The 21,461-nt window shown below is 40.0% G+C and overlaps 1 protein-coding gene across 1 annotated transcript; it reads left to right on the top strand.

The window, feature by feature from the left end:
• The first annotated feature begins 3,663 nt into the window (after positions 1-3,663).
• Positions 3,664-20,137, top strand: LOC115845719 (zinc finger protein 33B-like). Its single transcript, XM_030843884.3, has 5 exons — positions 3,664-3,700; positions 4,549-4,607; positions 10,152-10,278; positions 10,531-10,623; positions 11,764-20,137. The coding sequence occupies exons 1-5, from the start codon at positions 3,664-3,666 to the stop codon at positions 12,162-12,164; spliced, it is 717 nt and encodes a 238-aa protein (XP_030699744.3). The 3' UTR covers positions 12,165-20,137.
• The last annotated feature ends 1,324 nt before the right edge of the window (positions 20,138-21,461 follow it).

The raw sequence follows: 21,461 nt of genomic DNA, 5'->3' as shown, positions 1-21,461 counted from the left end.
TGGTATACATTTTGTAATATACAAGTGTATCAAATCATCACATTGTACACCTTAATCTTACACAATGTTATATGTCAATTATATCTCAATAAAGCTCGGAAAAACCTCTGTCTTCTTATAGAGCTTATTTTCTAATGGGCACAACAAAGTACAAACAGGTACTTATGACTCACTCCACAGATCCACTCCCACATGAAGCAAGCAAAACTGATGAAAAAAAAATTTTTTTTAAAAAGTAAAGTCTCTGGAAATTGTCCTAAAGGCATATGGCGAAAAAGAAACATTCAAGGAAATCTACTTAAAACTCATTAAGAACAGCAGGAGTTTGTCATATTTGAACCTCAACTAGCTCCCCTGCCCCCCAGCTCAGTGTGAGAGTAACTCCAGTCACGTGCAGCCAAAAGAACAGCTGTCTTGCCTCCCAGCTCCCAGTCGCATGCAATGGCATCTATCTGGGAGGGGCAGGCTCCCAGTGTTTCCTGTATTCCTCCAGCAATCTCTTTTAGAGGCTGCCTTGTAGGCGAGTGCCATTTAAAGAGAAGTCAAGAGCTCCTGTTCCTCCAGACCCCACTCCTGTTTCAGGTGTACCATGCTGAGAATACTGAGGCCCCAGTCACCCTCATTTTGACTAAATAGGGTAGAGCTTCCAGGCCACAAAGGAAAATGAGAAGACCACAGGCTACTATGCCCATACGGCACTATGCGCCTAAAATACCTGTGTCACAGAGAGAAGAATGCCGCTGTATCCACTCCTACATCTGGGGCATGGCTCAGAGATTTTTGCCAAGGGGGAAAGGCAGGTCGTAGAATCAAGAGGTCCAAAGCTCTCTCCAAGGAACTGACTTTATTTAAAAGAGTGTACAGGATGGTTAAGCCTAAAGGCACTCAAAAATCAGTGAAGGTATGGTGAAAAGCAATTAAAAAGAGGCTGGTAGTTTCATGAGAGATCTAGGCTAAACCACAGAACAGGTAGTTTACTAGAGAGAAGCAAGGAAAAGACGAATAAGAGTCTACCTGAGATCAAAATGAGCCCCAAATACCCAAAAACTTTTCACAGAAAGGCTTGGGTAGTAAATTGCAGTTAATTTAAGTCAATTTTAGTTATTAGCGTAGTAGTGGTTATCCATTCCCCACTTCCTAGTCCTGTGGCAGTCAGCTATTCACATGTTTCTGGAGCATGCAGGTTGCAGGAGCCTTGCATGCAGCTTGCAGGAGACAGGGTGGACATTAAGAGCCCTGTCCTCTAAATATGAGGGATTTGTGCTCTGTTTGCTCACTGCTGCTTCTGATTGTGGAGAGGCAGACACGGAGACAGGCAGCCACTGTTGCACCCTCCATACCACTGCTGTAAGCCACTCCCCCTCTGAATAAACTGACTTCTTAGGATTTAAAGGGCTGGCACTCTTTTCTCCTTCATTTTTCTCTTTTTCACCCTTTGGGAGTCATACATTTAAAGACGAGGATATTCAAAAGCAACCACAAATACAGGAAAATTTAGAAAGTACCACACATGCCCAAGGAGAGGTGCAGGCTCAGAAAAGACTTGAGAAGACCTTAAGTTTTCACCTCACACTGATCCCAGCCCAAAGACATCCTATAACAATTAAACAAACAAATAACACACTTAAAAGCCAGGGAAGGGAGAAAATCTGATCTTCAGAGACACGACGTTGTGCGATTCAAATGTCCAGGTTTCAAGAAAAAAAAAAACAAAAACCACGAGGCATACAAAGAAAGAGGTAAAAAAGAATTTAAAGAAAATGTCTCTGAGAAACACCAGATGGTGGGCGTAGTAAATAAAGACTTTAAAACTGAAACATGCTCTAAGAGCTAAAAGATGATATGGACAAAGTCAAGAAAACAATGTATAAACAAAATTGAAATACCAGTAAAGAGGTAAAAAAGGAAAAAATTCTGGTGCTGAGGACTTCCCTGGTGGCACAGTGGTTAAGAATCCGCCTGCCCATCACTTTTAAGAAAGCTTACAATTGGGCCCTGTACCATCTCAAGTCCTCTGTAGCTCCTCTTGAACATTTTTTGCCATAATAATAATTATTATATTTTTTTAAATTTTTATTTATTTATTTATTTTTGCGGTACGCGAGCCTCTCACTGTTGTGGCCTCTCCCGTTGCGGAACACAGGCTCCGGACACGCAGGCTCAGCGGCCATGGCTCACGGGCCCAGCCGCTCCGCTGCATGTGGGATCTTCGCGGACTGGGGCACGAACCCGTGTCCCCGGCATCGGCAGGTGGACGCTCAACCACTGCGCCACCAGGGAAGCCCTGAAAGTTATTCTTTTAAACAGATTCACTCAACGGCTCCGCATCCCACTGCGGTGTTTTGCAGTCTCTTGCAGTCCTGAAAGAACTAGCCTCAGTGAGCTACAGAGCCAAGCCACGCGGGGTAGAGAAGCCTCCTCTTTCATGCATAACCCTTTAAACTCTCCGGGAGGGTGTAGCACCAGGGCTTATGGGAAATGTAGTCTTACGTTCCCTGGCTCACACTGCGCGTGGTTCAGTAAGCCCCTCTGCCGCGGCTCGTCCTGCGCACGTGCAGTTCACTAGCCCCGGTGTCTCGCTTTTCCGTGTCTTGCGGAGAAAATCCTGGACCGTCTAGGTCTGCGCGCGCTCAGAGAGCGGGTGCTGCCTGAGTCAGAGCTGCGGGTGAGCCCGAGTTGGGTGAGGGCCGAGGGGTTCCGGTGCGGCTTGAGGACTGGTGGGAGGTAGCAGTGGGAAGGAACCCCGCGGTGTGACCCCCGGTGAGAGAGCCTGCGCGGAAGGATGGGGGCGGCCTCGGCTGCGAGGAGGGATGGCGGGGTCGGGGCGCCTCTGTCAGGGGAAGGGGCGGCCTCGGTCGTGGGGATGCGGACGTACGGAGCCCCGAGAGGCTGCCGAATCCACGCGACTGCGGGAGGGGGGGCGTGAGTTTTGTATCCAGGCGGAGCCAGGTGTAAATTAATTACTGCTGGCAAGATGATTGATCTACCTGAGACGAGGTTTTCTCATCTGTAAAACGAGAGTATTGATATGTACCACACGGGGTTGTTCTGAGGATTAAGTTTTTACATACGTTTTGAAAATACGGACGTAAAGTTTTTACATATAGCACATAACGTATAGTTGATATTAGCTGATAAGGTGTTTGGAAGAGACTTTGCTGTTTTCATTAGCTGTTTTGTTTAATCTTCACAACAGCCTTTATGTAACTGTTTTCTATTTTGACAAAAAAGGAAAACTGAGGCTCAGAGGGTTCAAGTGAAATACACCAGGTCACACAGCCACGGTAGATATCCAGCCTAAAACCAGCAGTGTATTCCTCACAGCACTTCCCGCGGGGCACAGGGAAACAATCCCAAAGTGTGTGGAGTGAATCTCACCTTGTGGTCGGGTATTCTGGGATTTCTTGCCATCTCGGAACCCTTGGGGCAGACTACATAATGTGTTGCTTGGACTGCAACACTGTCCAATCTTCAGCATCCTCAGTGGCCTTGGAGTTTAGACAAGTAAGTTCTGTGACATTTGGAGCCCGGAATGAAACTTCTAAATAAGATGATTTTGTCCTTTAAGCCTAGGTTCCTGTTCCTTTGCAAGTAACAATCTTTATCCTGCTCAGAATGAGCAATGCTTCGCTAATATCACTGCATCCAGAAGACCTCACCACGATGGTGAAAGGTCTGGACCAAGTTTCAGGAAAGATAGGTGAGTGGGGCCCTGAGAGTGGTGGGCAAGGAAGTGTTCATTCTTTGGAGGGTTCACGTGGGCATGGTCTGCAGAGAGAGATCACTAGGCCCAGCTTTTAATAAGCGTACCACGCCTTCAGCCTCCACTCACTTTCTCCAAATTCTGAGCTGCTCTCCTGTGACATCCGTCATGATGTGTGCCCCCTAGAGGGATGCTGGCTGCTGCATCTACCCTGACATCATCTGTGTCTGCTTCATTTCAAAGCTGAGAAACCTTGACTGTGAGTGTACAAGTAACCTGCCCATAGACGCCCAGTTTGTTAGTGGTGGAGCCAGGAGTAGAAAAAGGCTGTCCATGTTATAACGGGTAAGTCACCCACCAGGTTTCATTACAACTCAGTTAGAAACAAACAAGTTTTTAAATAGACCTTTTCCTGAAGGAACTCCCCCATCCCTTTCTGCAGGGTGATTTCTCTGACTCGAAGGGTAGGCAACTCAGTAGGATATAAGCAAACATATCTTGAGTACTTTTCCTACAGCGTTGATGATGAAAATAATGGTTTGTCTTCTGATGTAATATTATTTGTTCAATTAGTCCTGAATTGGTTCTAAAAGAAAAATGAAATTAATAAATCATTAGGAAGTAAATCCGGGGTTAAATTGCTCAGCCAGGCTCTATAACTTGGCTGTCAGAGTTGCATATGTGAATTCTCCCTCCACATAGTTCTTGCTGACTCCTCAGAGACCAGAGAAACTTTTTCCCACAGAGGGGCATTTAACCAGCCGGTAGGCAGAAGTTCTTAGGAAGCTCAAAGATTCCTAGCAGCCAGATCTCACATGACCCACTCCTGTTTTCTTTTCCCATAGCTGTACATACAGCCTTCTCTGTACTTTCCCAAAAGGAACAGAAAAAGAACAAGTCCCCGGTGAGTTGTTGTTTATTCATTTCTCACATTGTCTTCCATTGCAAAAATGATTCAAGATTAAAATGATAAAAATTATTAAGGAATATATAGAGTTAACAGATCTAAAACAAGGAAAAGTCAACATTTAATTATATGGAGATAATCCTAGTTGCTTTGTTAGTATGTATATTACACATATTTTATAACTCATTTTTACAATAATAATTATGTGCAGATTTATCTCTGATACTTTGTACAAAAGGAAAATGCTTTGCTTTGACTCTAAGAATAAACAAAAGTAACTCGTCATGGAATATAAAGACTTTCTGTCCTGAAGTGTGAAAACAATTTCTTTGTCTTAATGAAAGTGTGGTAGTTGACAACCTCACTTAACAAGCGTGAAGTGAATGCTACCTCCATTTCTCTTCTCTGACTGTTCTTTAGTGGGCACAGGAGGCAGAGAGCCAAAGCGTGACTCAGTTGATGTAAGGTGACGATTTCTTCTGTCTGCTTCTTGGTATGGTCTTCTTCCTGTTGCCTTTTAGCAAAGCTTATCCCCACGCATTCCTCCTCGGTCCATTGTAATTCTTACCTTACTGTTGTTCTTGACTAATTTCATACCATGTGGATTTTCAACTATATCCGAGGATGAGACAACCGCTCCAAATCTGAAATTCAGAAGCTGAATTTTGTGCCTCGTTAAGTAAGTAAGACCTATCACTGGCCAGACATATTTTCAAAGCAAACTGTTGATTTTTTCCTATAGGGTTTTTGCAAAGAGTTAGTATATTAGTTTCCTATGGCTGCTGTAACAAGTTACTCCAAATTTGGCGGCCTAGAACAACAGAAATTTATTGCCTCGCAGTTCTGGAGGCCAGAAGTCTGAAATCAAGCTGTTGTCAGGGCTGCACTCCTGCCTAAGTTTCTAGAGAAGACTCTGTTCCCCATCTCTTTTGGCTTCTGGTGGCTGTTGGGAGAGAGGGAGGAGATGGAATGGAAAGAAAACCAAGATGAAGAAAAATATTCCTTAAACCCTGTATCAGTCAGGGTTTTCCAGAGAAACAGAACCAATAGTGTGTGTGTGTGTGTGTGTGTGTGTGTGTACACATATATGCATATAACACATGTACACATACTCATATATATTCATACATGTATATATTCATCCATTTTAAGGAATTGGCTCACGTGATTGTGGAGACTGGCAAGTCTAAAATTTGTAGGGCAAATTGGTAGGCTGGAAATTGTCAGTTATAAATATATATGGAAGTTGAAAAATAATACAGCTAATATTTAGTACCAAGTTCCCCTTCCCTGAGTTCCTCTAGCTGCAGGTCTAGAATGTCTCCAGTGGCAGCAATGTCAGCAGTCCCACAGCTATTTCTTCTAAAACACCATTTATATTCAATTTGAATTTCATTTCTAAAAAACCCCTTTCATTTCTTTATTGCTCCTTCGTCTTTGTTGGCCAGTTCCCTGTTGCAGTTAACTGTTTTTGCAAATGTCTTATTGCTGAGAGACAAGAGGCAACACAACTACATGCTTTGCTGTGTGTGGTGAATGCACAGCAACCAGTCACAGGCAGACTTTGGAAAAACCGACATGATTGATCATTGTTCATGATGTGTGTCTGTTATCTCGTAGTGATTTGTGGACTGAAAAACAAGCAGTGAAGTTTCTACTTTGTGCAATTACAGTTATCCTAGTAACTAAAAATCTGACCCGTGTTGTTGGGCTGGTGTTATTTAACTAAATTGTGGTGACTGAAATTCATGCCTATTAGAACCATGCGAAGTTGGACTATCTGTATAGACATAAACATTCATACATACCTATCTATTAACACAAATTTGTAGATGCTTAAAAGTTGTGCCTGGCAGTGTAGGTTATCAGAGACTTAGGAGCACTCTTGTGTAAAGGAATAATCCCAAGATTACACATCATCTATTCCCTGAACAGACCAGGGCATTTTTTTTGTTTTGTTTTTTTTTTTTTTTTTTGTGATATGCGGGCCTCTCACTGCTGTGGCCTTTCCTGTTGCGAAGCACAGGCTCCGGACGCGCAGGCTCAGCGGCCACGGCTCACGGGCCCAGCCGCTCCGCGGCATGCGGGATCCTCCCGGACCGGGGCACGAACCCGTGTCCCCTGCATCGGCAGGCGGACTCTCCACCACTGCGCCACCAGGGAAGCCCAGACCAGGGCATTTTTAAAAATTTATTTATTTTTTGGCCATGCCATGCGGCATGCAGGATCTTAATTCCCCAACCAGGGATCGAACCCGTGCCCGCTGAAGTGGAAGCGTGGAGTCTTAACCACTGGACCGCCAGGGAAGTCCCTAGACCAGGGCATTTTATATTACTGAAGCCCCAAACTCAGTTCTCTCCTGATTTTATGCTGTTTGTTAATCCAGTTTGCATCCATACCAGTTTCTAAGCTTTCTGAGGGTAGAAACAGTGTTTTATGTACTTTATATATCCACAGAAACTAGGACACTTTCATACATATAATGTATTTTATGCTTGTGGACATCTATGTATGTATATACACTGTAAGGGAGCAAAATTTGCCACAGCAAAATGTGTCTCTTTGGCATGAGGATTAATTTAGGCTGATTATTATTATTAGTTTTTTACATCTTTATTGGAGTATAATTGCTTTACAATGTTGTGTTAGTTTCTTCTGTATAACAAAGTGAATCGACTTTGTATACATATATCCTCATATCTCCTCCCTCTCGCGTCTCCCTCCCACCCTCCCTATGCCATCCCTCTAGGTGGTCGCAAAGCACCGAGCTGATCTCCCCGTGCTATGCGGCTGCTTCCCACTAGCTATCTATTTTACATTTGGTAGTGTATATATGTCCATGCCACTCTCTCACTTCTTCCTAGCTTAACCTTCCCACTCCCCTCAAGTCCATTCCTCAAGTCCATTCTCTACGTCTGCATCTTTATTCTTGCCCTGCCACTGGGTTCATCAGTACCGTTTTTTTTTTTTTAGATTTCATATATATGTGTTAGCATACGGTATTTATTTTTCTCTTTCTGACTTACTTCACTCTGTATGACAGACTCTAGGTCCATCCACCTCATGAACAACAACTCAATTTTTTTCCATTTTATGGCTGAGTAATATACCACTGTATATACGTTAGACTGATTATTTTTAAGAAACAGAAGACTCAGGAAGTCTTTCTTTTTACCTGAAGAATTTAGATATAGGGCCTATTCCTGGAGTAGAGCCGTCACCAGAGAAGCTGCAAAGAATGAAGGCTATATGTGGTTGGGGAAACTCTACAGCAGCGGTCCCCAGCCTTTTTGGCACCAGGGACCAGTTTTGTGGAAGACAGTTTTTCCATGGGATGGGGGCGGTGTTCGGTGATGGTTCAGGCGGTAATGTGAGTGATGGGGAGCAATGGGGAGCAGCACTTTCTTGCCCACCACTCACCTCCTGCTGTGCCGGTCCAAGGCCCAGGGTTTGGGGACCTGTGCTCTACAGCGCCTAGAGATCAGTGTCTATTCTGTGTCCCATTGTCTCTGCAGGCCCAGTAAACCTTTGTTCACCAAACTTTTGCTTTTCCATTTCCATGTAAATTGCCTTCCTCCCCTTTGAAGTCCCAAATCACTACCACTAACATCCTTTTTTATCTTTTGCTCAAGATGGTATTTAAAGTGAGGGTTTCAGCCATTTTGGCAAGTTACTTAGCTTTCCTGGGTCTCTCCGCTGTATACATTTTATTAAACTTTTGTTTGATTTTCTTTTGTTAATCTCTCTCATGTCAGTTTATTTTTTTTATGGAAGTATAGTTAATTTACAATATTATATTAGTTTCAGTTATATAGCATAGTGATTCAGTATTTTTGCAGATTATACTCCATTATAGATTATTACAAGATAATGGCTATAATTTCCTGTGCTATACAGTATATCCTTGTTACTTATCTATTTTATACATACATAGTAATTTGTATATGTTAATCCCATACCCCTCCTCCTTTCCCTCTCCCCTTGGTAGAAATGTAAATTGGTGCAGCCACTATGGAAAACAGTATAGAAGTTCTTCAAAAACCTAAAAATAGAATTGCCATACTATCCAAGGAATTCCACACCTGGGTGTATACCCAGAAAAAAATGAAAACACTAATTCAGAAAGGTACATGCAGGGCTTCCCTGGTTGTCCAGTGGTTAAGGTTTTTTCTTCCAATGGGTTCGATCCCTGGTCGGGGGGCTGTCACGCATGCCTCGTGGGGAAAAAACCAAAGCATAAGAAACAGAAGCAATGTTGTAACAAATTCAAAAAGGACTTTAAAAATGGTCCACATCAAAAAATCTTTAAAAAAAAAAAGGTACATGCACCCCAATGTTTATAGCAACTTTATATATAATAGCCAAGACATGGAGGCAACCCACGAGCCCACCAACAGATGATTGGATTAAGAAGCTGTGTGTTACTCAGCCATAAAAAAGAATGAAATTCTGCCATTTGCAGCAATGTGGATGGACCTAGAGAATATTTGGTTAGTGAAATAAGTCAGGCAGAGAAAGACAAGTACTGTAGGACGTCGCTTATATGCAGAATCTAAAAAATAATACAAATGAATGCATATGCAAAACTGAAACAGACTCACAGATACAGAAAACAAACTTGACCTAGAGAATATCATCCTTCCTTTTATCCATGTGGTGTAGCACATTGATTGATTTGCAAATGTGGAACTATTCTTGTGACCCTGGAATAAATCCAACTTGGTCATGTTGTAGGATCCTCTTTACATATCATTGGATTTGGTTTGCTAATATTTTGTTGAGGATTTTTGCATCTGTATTCATCAAAGATATTGGCCTGTAATTTTCTTTTTTTGTAGTGTCTTTGTCTGGTTTTGGTATCAAGGTAATGGTGGCCTCATAGAATAAATTTGGGAGTGTTCCGTCTTCAGTTTTTTGGAATAGTTTGAGATATGTATCTGGTAGAATTCCCCTGTGATCCCCTGACCAGGGATCAAACCCGTGCCCCCTACAGTGGAAGCACGGAGTCCTAACCACTGGTCTGCCAGGGAATTCCTGAAGGGAGTTTTTAAATTACAGATTCTATTTCACTTCTAGTGGTTGTTTTGTTCAAATTGTCTGTTTCCTCTTGACTCAGTCTTGGCAGGCTCTGTGTTTCTAGAAATTTGTCCATTTCTTCTAGGTTGTCCATTCGTTGGCATATAACTGTGTCAAAGCCTCTCTTACGATTTTTTTTTATATCTCTGTGGTATCCAAATTGGAAATGAAGAGGTAAAACTCTCATGTCAATTTAATTCTTAGAGCAGCCAGAAGAACCCAGAAGGGTGGAGGAAAATTTCTTCCTCTCTGACAACATTACGCATGAATTAATAGATTAATTGGGTATTTTCACTATGTTTCTCTTTGTCCCACCACATATACACAAAACAGGGAATATAGTAAACATAAAAACTTTTTCTAATAAGCTCAACAGTGAACATGGTGAGGAATTAGTTCCTAAATATCTTTTCTCTGTCATACAGTTGTGAATATTTCAGATTGATCAGATATATGCTCTTACAGGGATCAATTTCATTTGAGGATGTGACTGTGAACTTCACCCAGGAGGAGTGGGGTCAGCTGGACCCTGATCAGAGGACTTTGTGCAGGGATGTGACGCTGGAGAACTACAGAATCCTCATCTCATTGGGTAAGCAGAGCTTCTCTAAGTAACAACATCAGACCTATCCTTTCTTTGTTACCAAAGCATATGGATCGTTTGTAGAGTTTAATGATATTTAGGTTTGGACACTAGGAATATTGTTTGTGTTTTCACCTCCCCATTGAAAGAGTCCAGTGGGCTCCTTCATTGTGCAGTTCCTGAAGCTGGTCCTTGGTTTTTCTTCTGAGTTCCTGAAGCCAGGCAGTGTTCTCTATATCCCGTATCACTTTCCACTATCAGGGCATTGCATTGCCAAACCAGAGGAGATCTTCAAGTTAGAGCAAGAAGCACCATGGATATTAGAGGAAGAATTTGCAAGCCATTGTTACCCAGGTAAGTAATCCAGGGGAAATTAGATCCCAGGTGGTTGTTTTAGATATAAGCATCTTTGGAGCATTTTGAACAAATCTATTTAGAGGCTCCATCTGTTTGGAATTGACTAAGGATATTTAGCCTACATGCCTCAGATACCTAAATTCACCACCAGATATAGTCTCACACATAAATGTTTTCTTTTTCGCTTGGCTTTTTAGTAGTTTAATCCCTATTACCTGTACCTTGAATTTCATTCCTATCTCATAATAAATATTTTATCTTAGTTAGTCTCCTTTCCTCTAAGCATTCTCAGTTGCCCACATTCCCTTCTATCAAGGACTCCTTTTGTTTTCAGGAGTTAATTAATTAATTAACTTAACCAATACTGCTTGAGCACTTGGTCCATGCCAATCATACTCTAAATGAAAGAGATACACAGGAGTGGGTGAAATAAGTCCCTTGCTCTCAGGGAATTTACTTATTAGCAGGAAACAGACACAGGAACCTGACTGCCCTGTGAGAAAATGATGTACAGGTGTGGCAAGAGTAGAAGCAAGGAGACCAGTCAGGAAAAGAGATAATGCCATTGACTAGGTTTAGGGGGACAGAGTGTATAAAGTGATGGAGTTCTGGATGTATGTTGACAGTGCGGTTAACAAAATTGGCACATGGACTCTAATCTACCTCCTCTAAATACTTCATTCCTCTGGTAATTTCTTAGAACAACATCCTTGTCTACTTGTGCTCCCTGTCACATTTACTGCATAATTCTCTTGATTGGGCATATTTTACTGTGAATTCCACTCTTTGTAATTCATCCATTCTTACTGAACCTTTAATTCTCTATTCCTGATGTTTCTTTCACCCCTTCTATCCATTTTGGAAGGTATATTCGTGAAGGGCCACATAAATATATGTACATTCATTGCCAACTTTACTCTCCCCTTTTCTACCCCGGTAGCTTTGATTAGTTGGTTCACTGTCACCCCGTCCCCTCAGCTCCTCAGAAAAGTGGAGGAAATGGAAAAATTTATTTGGAACTTTTATCTCAAAAGAATGATTCTGAAACCAAAGAGTCAGATAAATAGTATTTGTGTATTAGCCCAATTTTATAAGTAGTTTAATTCATAATGTATGTTTAATTTTTCTTATTTTTAGGTGAATTGAAAGTTGATGGCATGATAAAGAGCAAAGAAAACCAAGACAGACATTTATGGCAGGCTGCATTTATCAATAACAAAAAAGTAGTTACTGTGAAAGAGAATGTATTAAGAAAACCATTTAATTTTTGCATAGACTATATTCCTTCCAGAAGAAGGCCCAGTAAATATAACCTAGATGGAATCAGTTTAGAAAATACATCAGAGTTAACCAATAATAATAGAAACTATTCAGGAAAGAAATCTGATGATACCAATGGGTGTGAGAAATTGATTCCTGAAATTAATCATGAGAAAACTCATATTGGAGAGAAACTTAATGATTTTAATAAAAATGAGAGCACTTGCTATCATAATGAGGATTTTATTCAGCAACAGGAGAGTCACAGTGTGGAGTAACTATTTGAATATAATGAACACATTAAAGCGTTCCACGGTAATGCCCTCTTCATTACTCAAGAATGAACTCACACAAGAGAGAAACTCTGTGATTATGGTGAATATGAGAAAACGGTCAAGGATGAGTCAAACCTCATGTTACATGAGGTAATTTACTCAAGGAAGAATCACTATAAACTTAATGAATGTGGGGAAACCTGTGATAAGTCAGTCCTCTGGAAGAAACGTCATAGACTTCACATGGGTGAGAAATACCACGAGCGTAACATATGTGGAAAAGCCTTCTTCCAGAAGTCAAACCTCACAGTACACCAGAAAACACACACAGGAGAAAAACCCTATCAATGTAATGAATGTGGGAAATGTTTTTACCATAAGCCAGCCCTCACTGTATATCAAAGAATTCATACAGGAGAGAGACCCTATGAATGTACTAAGTGTGAGAAAACCTTCTATCAGAAGTCAGCTCTCCATCGTCAACATCAAAGAACACACACAGGGGAGAGGCCATATAAATGTAGTTAGTGTGGAAAATCTTTCTCCCAAAAGTCAGACTTGACTGTGCATCAGAGGTCTCACACAGGAGAAGAACCTTATAAATGTTATGAGTTTGAGAAATTCTTCAGTATAAAGTCAAAACTTACTATACATCAGAGAATAGGCTCAGGGGAGAAGCTCTACGAATGTAGTGAATGTGGGAAGATGTATTATATGAAGTCAACCCTCAATAAACATCAAAGACTTCACACGGGAAGAAAATATATGAATGCAGTGAATGTAGGAAGACCTTCTGTGGGAAGTCAGTTCTCCTTAAACACCAGAGAACTCATACAGGGGAGAAACCTTACGAATGTGTTGAATGTAGGAAAACCTTTTCTGAGAAGTCAAGCCTCAGTAAACATCAGAGGATTCATACCGGGGAGAAACCCTTTGAATGTAACAAATGCAGGAAAACTTTCTGCCAAAAGTCACAACGCATTCAACATCAGAGAATTCATACAGGGGAGAGACCCTACGAATGTAACGAACGTGGGAGAATGTTTTGCCAGAAGGCCTCCCTCAATGTACATCAGAGAACACACACAGGAGAGAAACCCTATGATTGTAACGAATGTGGAAAATCTTTCTATAATAGTTTATCCCTCATTAAACATAAGAGAATTCACTCAGGGGAAAAACTCTATAATTGTAATGAGTGTGGGAAGACCTTCAGCCACAGACCCACTCTTGCCACACCTCAGGGAATACACACAGAAGAGAAACAGCATAAAGACATTTATACAAAACACTCCTCCCACAATTCAGAGCCTTTGGTATGACAGAAACTATATCTGGGGAAGAAACTCTATGCATGTAATGAATGTGAGAAGTCCTTCTGCCAGAAGTTAGCCTTCAGTTTATATCAGAGAACTCACACGGAAGAAACCCTGGCAGTGTTTTTATCAATATACATTTCATTTTGCTACTCAGCACGTTGCTAGTCTGTATTTCTGAGTTTCTCTTGCAACCACATGGGACAATGTGAATGAGAACTGGCCAATGGAATGTGAGCATAATGATGTCATTCACTTCTATGTCTGAGACATAATGGGCTCCTTGACAGTCCTTTGTGTTCTCTGTTCTCTGTGGGGTAGGAATGTAGTTGCCTTCCATTGAGAGGTCTGTATGCACTGTATGTTGGTGAACTCACACAAGAGTGGAGACTCCTGTCAAAATCCTGAATGCTTAGAAGCCTCATCCATGAATCAAACTCACTGTAATGGGAAAAATCAGAGTCAAGAAATCTATTGGTTACAACAAATGTAGAAAGGCTTTACTAAAAGGTGATATTTCACTGAACCTCAGGTAAATCAGAGTACAGTAAAACTTTATAAACGTTTGGCTTTCTGAAAGTTTTCAGTAAAACATACTTTATTATATTTCAGAGAATTTTTACTGAGGGAAACAATTTAGAAAACAGAAATATTTTTTTAGAAAAATGTTTTGGTAACAAAACTTTTGCTAAATATAATAAAATATTTATATGTATGTAGCCGCTGTAGTACATGTATTTTTGTAAAATATCACAAATATTTCGAAGGAATCATCTATACAGTGTTATGTATGTGTGAAAATTCCTTGAGCTGTGGGAGACTTTTATATGAGTGTATTGTATAATATTTTCCGTGTTTAAAATTTTCACTGGAACCCAATAGAATCAAACTAAAACATCAAGATCCTTAATTTAATGACCATTATGACATAATTATCATTGTAAATGTCACTGCAGTCTTTTATATTTTAACACTATATATATATATTTTTTTTTAATTAATTTATTTTTGGCTGCGTTGGGTCTTCATTGCTGCGTGTGGGCTTTTCTCTAGGTGTGGAGAGCAGGGGCTACTCTTTGTTGCGGTGCGTGCGTGGGCTTCTCATTGTGGTGGCTTCTCTTGTTGTGGAGCACGGGCTCTAGGCACGTGGGCTTCAGTAGTTGTGGCACATGGGCTCTGTAGTTGTGGCTCGCAGGCTATAGAGTGCAGGCTCAGTAGTTGTGGCGCATGGGCTCAGTTGCTTCATGGCATGTGGGATCTTCCCAGACCAGGGCTTGAACCCGTGTCCTCTGCTTTGGAAGATGGATTCTTAACCACTGTGTCACCAGGGAAGTCCAAACACAATATATATTTTATGTGAGATTATATGTGACACATTTAAAGTATCATGCTACATGACCCTTGAATAACGCAGGGGTTAGGGACACTGAACCTCTGTGCAGTTGAAAATAAGAGTATAAATTATAGTTGGCCTCTGTATCATGGTTCCACATTCACAGATTCAACCAACCATATATCATATAGTCCTGTAGTATTTACTATTGAAAAAAATCCACATATAAGTAGACCCACACAGCTCAAACCTGTGTTGTTCAAAGGTCAACTGTACACACATCTTCTCTACTATGTCCTGGTGTATATTAATGGGTATGGCCATTGTTACTGAATGGTCTGTTCAGTAAAGAAGCCAACAGTATTTTTGCCAGCCACATGTTTCTCTAATAACAATTATTTACATACAAAATAGAGGCTAAGTTCACAATTTTTACCTCTAGCATAAGCCTGAGTTTAAGAAAGCAGCTGTGAACAGTAATGCTTGAGAAAACAACCCCCTCTTTCAATGTCCTGAAATGTTTAAATGGGGACCCTAAGTAGGTTTGAGTGTACCAGCCCAGTTTAGATGGAATTAGGAATTATTTGTATAGTAACATGCTATATATCGTTGTCTTTACTTCCTAGTATTAGCAACCATGGTATGGTGCAGAAGTTGGCAGACGTTTTCTGTAAAAGGCCATATAGTAAATATTTTAACCTTGTAGGCCACATGTGCTTTCTGTCACTTTTTTTTCACAACCTGTAAAAACCATTCTTAGCTCATGGCCCATTGGAAAACAGGTTTGGCCTGTGGGCCAAAGTTTGCTGACCTCTGATGTAGCAGTTAAGAGCATGGACTCTGGAACCAGAGTTACTAGACTCAAATCCCAGTTCTACTGCATATTAGCTGTGTGACCTGGGCCAAATCCCTTATCTGTTCTGCAGTTCCTTATTTGCAAAATGATGATAATGATATTACCTACCCCATAGGGTTCTAGTGGAGATTAGGTAAGGTAGTAGATGTAAAGTACTTAGACCATTGGATAGAGTGTGGTGTTAGCTTTTCTATGAGTAGCATAATTTCCTTGCAACAGATTTGTAGGAGCTTTTACAGACTTGTGATCAGTTATTCACCAGCTGTCTCTCACTTGTTCCATGCCAGCAGAATGTTATTTTTGTTTCACTGTCCACCTTTCCTCTGTATGATACAGGAGATAATGATCTAACCTAATTTATTTTCAGCTTTTTGGCTATGACTGATAAATAAAATTGTAAGATACAGTTGGCCCTCCATACCCGAGGGTTCTACATCTATGCATTCAACCAACCACGAATTGAAAATATTTGAAAAATAAATTCTGGAAAGTTCCTAAAAGCAAAACTTGAATTTACTGCATGCCAGCACTGTTTACATACCATTTACATTGTGTTTACAACTATTTACATATTATTTGCATTGTATTGGGTATTATTTAATCTAGAGTTGTGTTTACAACTATTTACATATTATTTGCATTGTATTGGGTATTATTTAATCTAGAGTTGGTTTAAAGTACATGAGAAGGCATGCATAAATTATATGCAAGTAATACACCATTTTATATAAGGGATTTCAGCATCCATGAATTTTGGTATCTGATGTGAGTCCTGGAACCCTTTCAGGACATTTGGTCCTGTCCAAAACATCCATTGCGACATTTGGTCCCTGATCCATTAAATAATGCAAACATTTAACTTCATTAAAAATTTATGTAATTTTTGTTGTAATTCATGATGGATTTTGGATTTCACATTTATTCTTCCTCGTCGTGAAGTTTGGCAGGGTTGCTCTTCAGTCGATGACCAACTGCTCCTGAGTATATATTGACCTGATTATTGGTTTCATGTTCGTTATATCTGCTAACAATTTTGGTTATATGAATTTGATTTTGTTAGTATCGTTGTGAAATTGGTGGCCCTCTTTGAATGTGACCACCAAGAACTGGGTGATAACTTATTCATTGCTTTGCTATTCATCCTTTAACACTTCAGTAAATCTCCAAATTGAAGGATGATGCACTACCATCAGCTTTGGAAATTTGTTATGCCAGCCTTTCACTGTGTTGTTTGTCCTCTGATCACCAGTTAGTACTGATGTATACACATTCCAAGTTTCTGGTGGAAATCTTGCAGTTTCTGGTTTTCTGCTTCTGCCATGCCTTCCATGAACATATACTCTCTCTACATAATCCATTAGGTATCTAAATTTTCTTTTGCAGTCTCCACAGTGTACTCAAAAGTTTCATTTATAACTTCCATAGGCAAATGGAAGTTCAAACAACAGGGATGTACAGGTGTTACTGTACATTGTCATATACCCTGGCGTTAGATCCAAAGAAGACATGTTTTACCACAGTGATTGTGTAACAAGCATTCTTTTACTTATGCACTTGGTAAGGGGAATTGAATCTTACTGATATTTGCAATCTTGAAATTCATCATGCATGATGAAGGGTTAATGTTGAGGTTTCTTTCCCATGCAAATTCAAGTACTTTCTCATACATGTATATCTGTGTCTTCTCATCCTTTCATTGTCAGTGCATAAATCAGTGGCATAGTATAACCCAGTACTAGACTGTGCACAGTAAATAATTGAGTGACATGTGTTGGTGTCATCTTGAAGATGCCATCAGTGAATCTTGTTGTACTGGCACTGATATAGTGAATATTGTCATCAGTTGTGTAAATAAGAATTCTTTTTTCATCTTGAGCACCAGAATCGTGCATAAAAAATGGTTTGCCTCATCTGGTCACTTTACACTCCTCTGGAATTTCAGTTCCATGCAATGATGTTGGGTTTGGAGGTCAATGGGTTCTGGAGCTCCCACCATCTCCCCTTTGGAATATATTCAGGGTTTCATAAGCAGGTATGAGGAAACTGACATTGTTAATTCAGCATATTTCCTAACCAGCAACCCCAGGTTTTTATAATCTTGTTCATACACGAACTACATGTTCCTTGGGAGTGTCAGTAGCTTCCATCATATTCTCTGAAAAGTTGATAACTCAAGAATGCAGTTCAGATGAGACCCCCAGGAAGCTCTCAGATGTCCTAGACTATGCCCCCCAATCACCATTTCACTGGTTCAGTCTGCCTGGAGAGCAAGGTTAAAGAGTTGGAGCTGAGTGTCAGAGCTTCATTTGGAATTTTGTGATCAAATGTGTGGACTCAGCAGTTGCTCCTATGACAACTTAAGTGGCCATGAAAAATCATGTAGATGGCTCCAAGAGAGGTTCAAGGGAATCCATCTGATCCTTCCTTGTCTTGTGATCTTTCTTAGCACAGAACAAGGAGCTTTCCCTTGTTGGCTCAATCAGAGCCCTTTTCCTCTGAAGTGAGGGATAAAGGACAAGATATCAGGTCTCTTTCTGCTTGAGGATACGTAAGGACAATGATCTTTGTGTGGGCAGGATAGCTTTAACACCTAGAACTGTCTGAGGTTTTATTCAAATAAAAATCGCAAAGATTTGTTCCTTCAACTTAGGAGAGATGCTAGTAACAACTAGGCTGGTTTGATGAGTTACTATTGTAAAAGTTGCATGCGAAGAGTTAACAAATCAGAAGAGATACTCCTCAATCTGCCCTAGGTTAAATTTGTAAAGGTAAAGTGTTATTAATATAAATATTTCAGAAATTTTATACTTTATGGATATCTCTGGAGATTTGTCAGTGCCCTCTCTGTTGATAATATGTTTATAACCTTAGGAATAAAATTCTTATGAAGTAGTTATGTACAATTCTTCAACAGAGAAGTGTATTCTCATTCTGTTATTATTTGCTACAGATATAAATTAACCACAGCCACCAAGTGTCTGTCATCTGCAGGTAGTTTTTCATTCTGAGGCTTGCCTGAGCACTCTGCTATAAGCTCAACAGGTCAGAGTTTCTGTCTTCAGCAAAGGACAGTCATGGAGCCTCATGGTATAGTACTGTCCAAAGTACTTCAATGATGGATACTTCAAAGAATAGACTCCTGGTTACAGCTTCTGAGATAACATCACTTGGACAACTTTCAGACTTTACCAGTGGACTCGGGATTTCTAAGACTCTTCAGCCCAAAAGTAGATGGCTTCAGGAGAGCAGGCTAGTAACCCAAGACCCAGAGGAACAAGAATATATTACATTGGATCAAATGAATTGATGAGAAAAATTTTATTATTGCTGTTCATAGGAATATTTTATGTTGTTTTAATTTTCTATTTCCTGTATGTTATGGGATGAATTGTGTTCCCCCAAAATTCATATATTGAAGTCCCAACACCCAGTACCCCAAACATGACAGTATTTGGACATAAGATCTTTAAAGATACGATTAAGTTAAAATGAGGTCTTTAGGGTGGCCTTAATGAATCTGACTGATGTCTTTATAAGAAGAGGAAATGTGGACACACAAAGAGACATTAGGAGCACACACAAACACACACACATGGGAAAGTCCACATGAGGACACAGCAAGAAGGTTGCCATCTGCAAGCCAAGGGAGAGAGGCCTCTTGAGAAACCAAACCTACTGACACCTTGATCTTGGACTTCTAGCCTTCAGAACGGTGAGAAAATACATTTCTGTTGTTTAAGCCACTCAGCCTTTGGTATTTTGTTACAGCAGCCTAGCAAAATAATTCACTGGATTTATGAGGAAACTTTTCTATTTATAATCCAAAACAATTTAGTAGACTCTGCTTTTGTAAACTGAAACTGAAACATTAAAACAGTCCAGTTCCCTGGACTGCCAGGGAAGTCCTGGGTATGATGTCATTTTTAAGGAACAAGGTCTATTTATGAAGCCAGTGCCTACAAAGCCCTTGAAGGAAAACTAGACTGATAGTGTCTTACTGAATTCCAGCCTTACCTTGCAGTCAGAAAGATGATTTTCTAGAACGCCAGGAACATTCGCAGATTTAGAGGATTTTGAGAAAGAGCAATTCACCCAAATGTCTAGGTACCATAAATGTGATGAAATTTGGTGGAGTTTCTTGGGATGAGTTTCCTAGCTCCTGGGATACCAAATACTAGTGGCTTTAAAAAGTACTGCTAACTATCTCGGTAAGGTTAGATCTTTAGCATGTAACAAAAAGTTTCACATGGATTCAAGATTTAGAATTTAAAAACTGACCGGTCAAAAGTATTTTAAAATATTAATAAAATGTTCTGTCGCTTTTGTAATTATTTACTGAGCGTCAACTATGTGCCAGATCCTGTTCTATGGTTTAGGCACAAAGTGAGCAAACGAGACAAAGTTCTAATCTGAACAGAGCTTGCATTCTTGTGGTGGAAGCAGCCAGTAAGCACAGAAGGTATTCAATATAGTAAAAAAGAGGATAAGGTTCTCCAGAGAATCAGAATCAGTAGGAGATATATATATATACATGAAGCCCAAGGAAGTCACTTTTGAGCAAAATGTGTAACTCTTCAATGGTCCTTGGACATCTAATGAAATAAAAATTGAAACTTTGCAATGTGATGACACAGAAATCACTGGGGAATTTACTGAAGGTAATTTAGAGCCGTGGGTGTGAAATCAAAATTGTAGTGCATTGAAAAGTAAGGTAAAGTGAGAAAATGGAGACTGAAAATTGACAACACTTTTAAGAAGCATCTCTTTATGAGGGAAGAAAGAAAAAGTATGTGGCTGCTGGATAATGTGAGGCCAAAGGAGAGAGGCCATTTAAAAAGCTTTTTATTATAGAAGTTTAAAAATATATATACAAAAGTAGGGGGGATTGGATGATGCCCTTCACTTGGATCAACAAATGTCAACATTTTGATACACTTCTTTTATCTTTTTTTCTTTTATGTTTTCTTGTCAACTTTTAAAGCAAATCTCTGATACCATGTCATGTTACTCCTACATACTCCAGTATGGATCCTAAAAACTAGACATTTTCTTGTATAACACCACAGTGCTGTTATCAAACCCAATAACTTTAGTAATTCTTTAATGTTATTTAATGTCCAGTCTACACTCAGAATTCCTGATGGTCTCAAAAATATCTTTTTATAGTTGGTGTGTTCAAATCAGGATTCAAACACAGTCCACACTATGCATTTGGTGGTTAGGTCTCTCAAGTCTTTTTTAAATTGAATGCTGTCTCCCACCCCTCTTTTTTATGCCATTGACTTGAAGAAAACAGGTCCATTGCCCTGTAATATATTGTTGATTTGGCCGATTGCTTCCTGGTGGTGGCATTTGAAATTGTTCTCAAATCCCTTGTATTTCCTATAAGCGGGAAGTTAGAACTGAAGGCTTGACTAGATTCAGGTTCAGCTTTTGAGGGCCCGAATACTTGATAGGTGGTGGCGTATACGTCGTCATCATCATATGAGTAGACACTCGTATAATCTTTGACACTCACACTTATAGTGACCCTAAGATTGATCACTGGTTTTAGGTGATGACAGCTTGGTGGTTTTGTAAAGTTCCCCATCAAGTTTCTTCTAATCCTTATATCATCATTAATAATTATTGCATGAAACAATTGTTTCATGAGGGTCAAAAATGTATTTTTCTAATTAGATCATTTCCGTATTTATGGTTGGAGTTATTTAAAGGAAAATTGTCCATCATTAATCTCAGAGTAAAGGGTTGATTTTCTAGCTTTCTCCAATGCTGACCAATGAGGTTCTGTTTTT

The sequence above is a fragment of the Globicephala melas genome, chromosome 16 (assembly GCF_963455315.2).
Source record: "Globicephala melas chromosome 16, mGloMel1.2, whole genome shotgun sequence".
In the NCBI taxonomy this organism is placed as follows: domain Eukaryota; kingdom Metazoa; phylum Chordata; class Mammalia; order Artiodactyla; family Delphinidae; genus Globicephala; species Globicephala melas.
This window is presented reverse-complemented; position numbering and strand designations above follow the sequence as displayed.

Bases quoted from the DNA above. Each gene is read 5' to 3' on its own strand.
- LOC115845719 (XM_030843884.3), top strand. From the start codon at position 3,664: ATGGTGAAAGGTCTGGACCAAGTTTCAGGAAAGATAG. The intron at 3,701-4,548 runs GTGAGTGGGGCC...CTTTTCCCATAG, and splicing joins CCAAGTTTCAGGAAAGATAG to CTGTACATACAGCCTTCTCT. The intron at 10,624-11,763 runs GTAAGTAATCCA...TCTTATTTTTAG, and splicing joins TGCAAGCCATTGTTACCCAG to GTGAATTGAAAGTTGATGGC.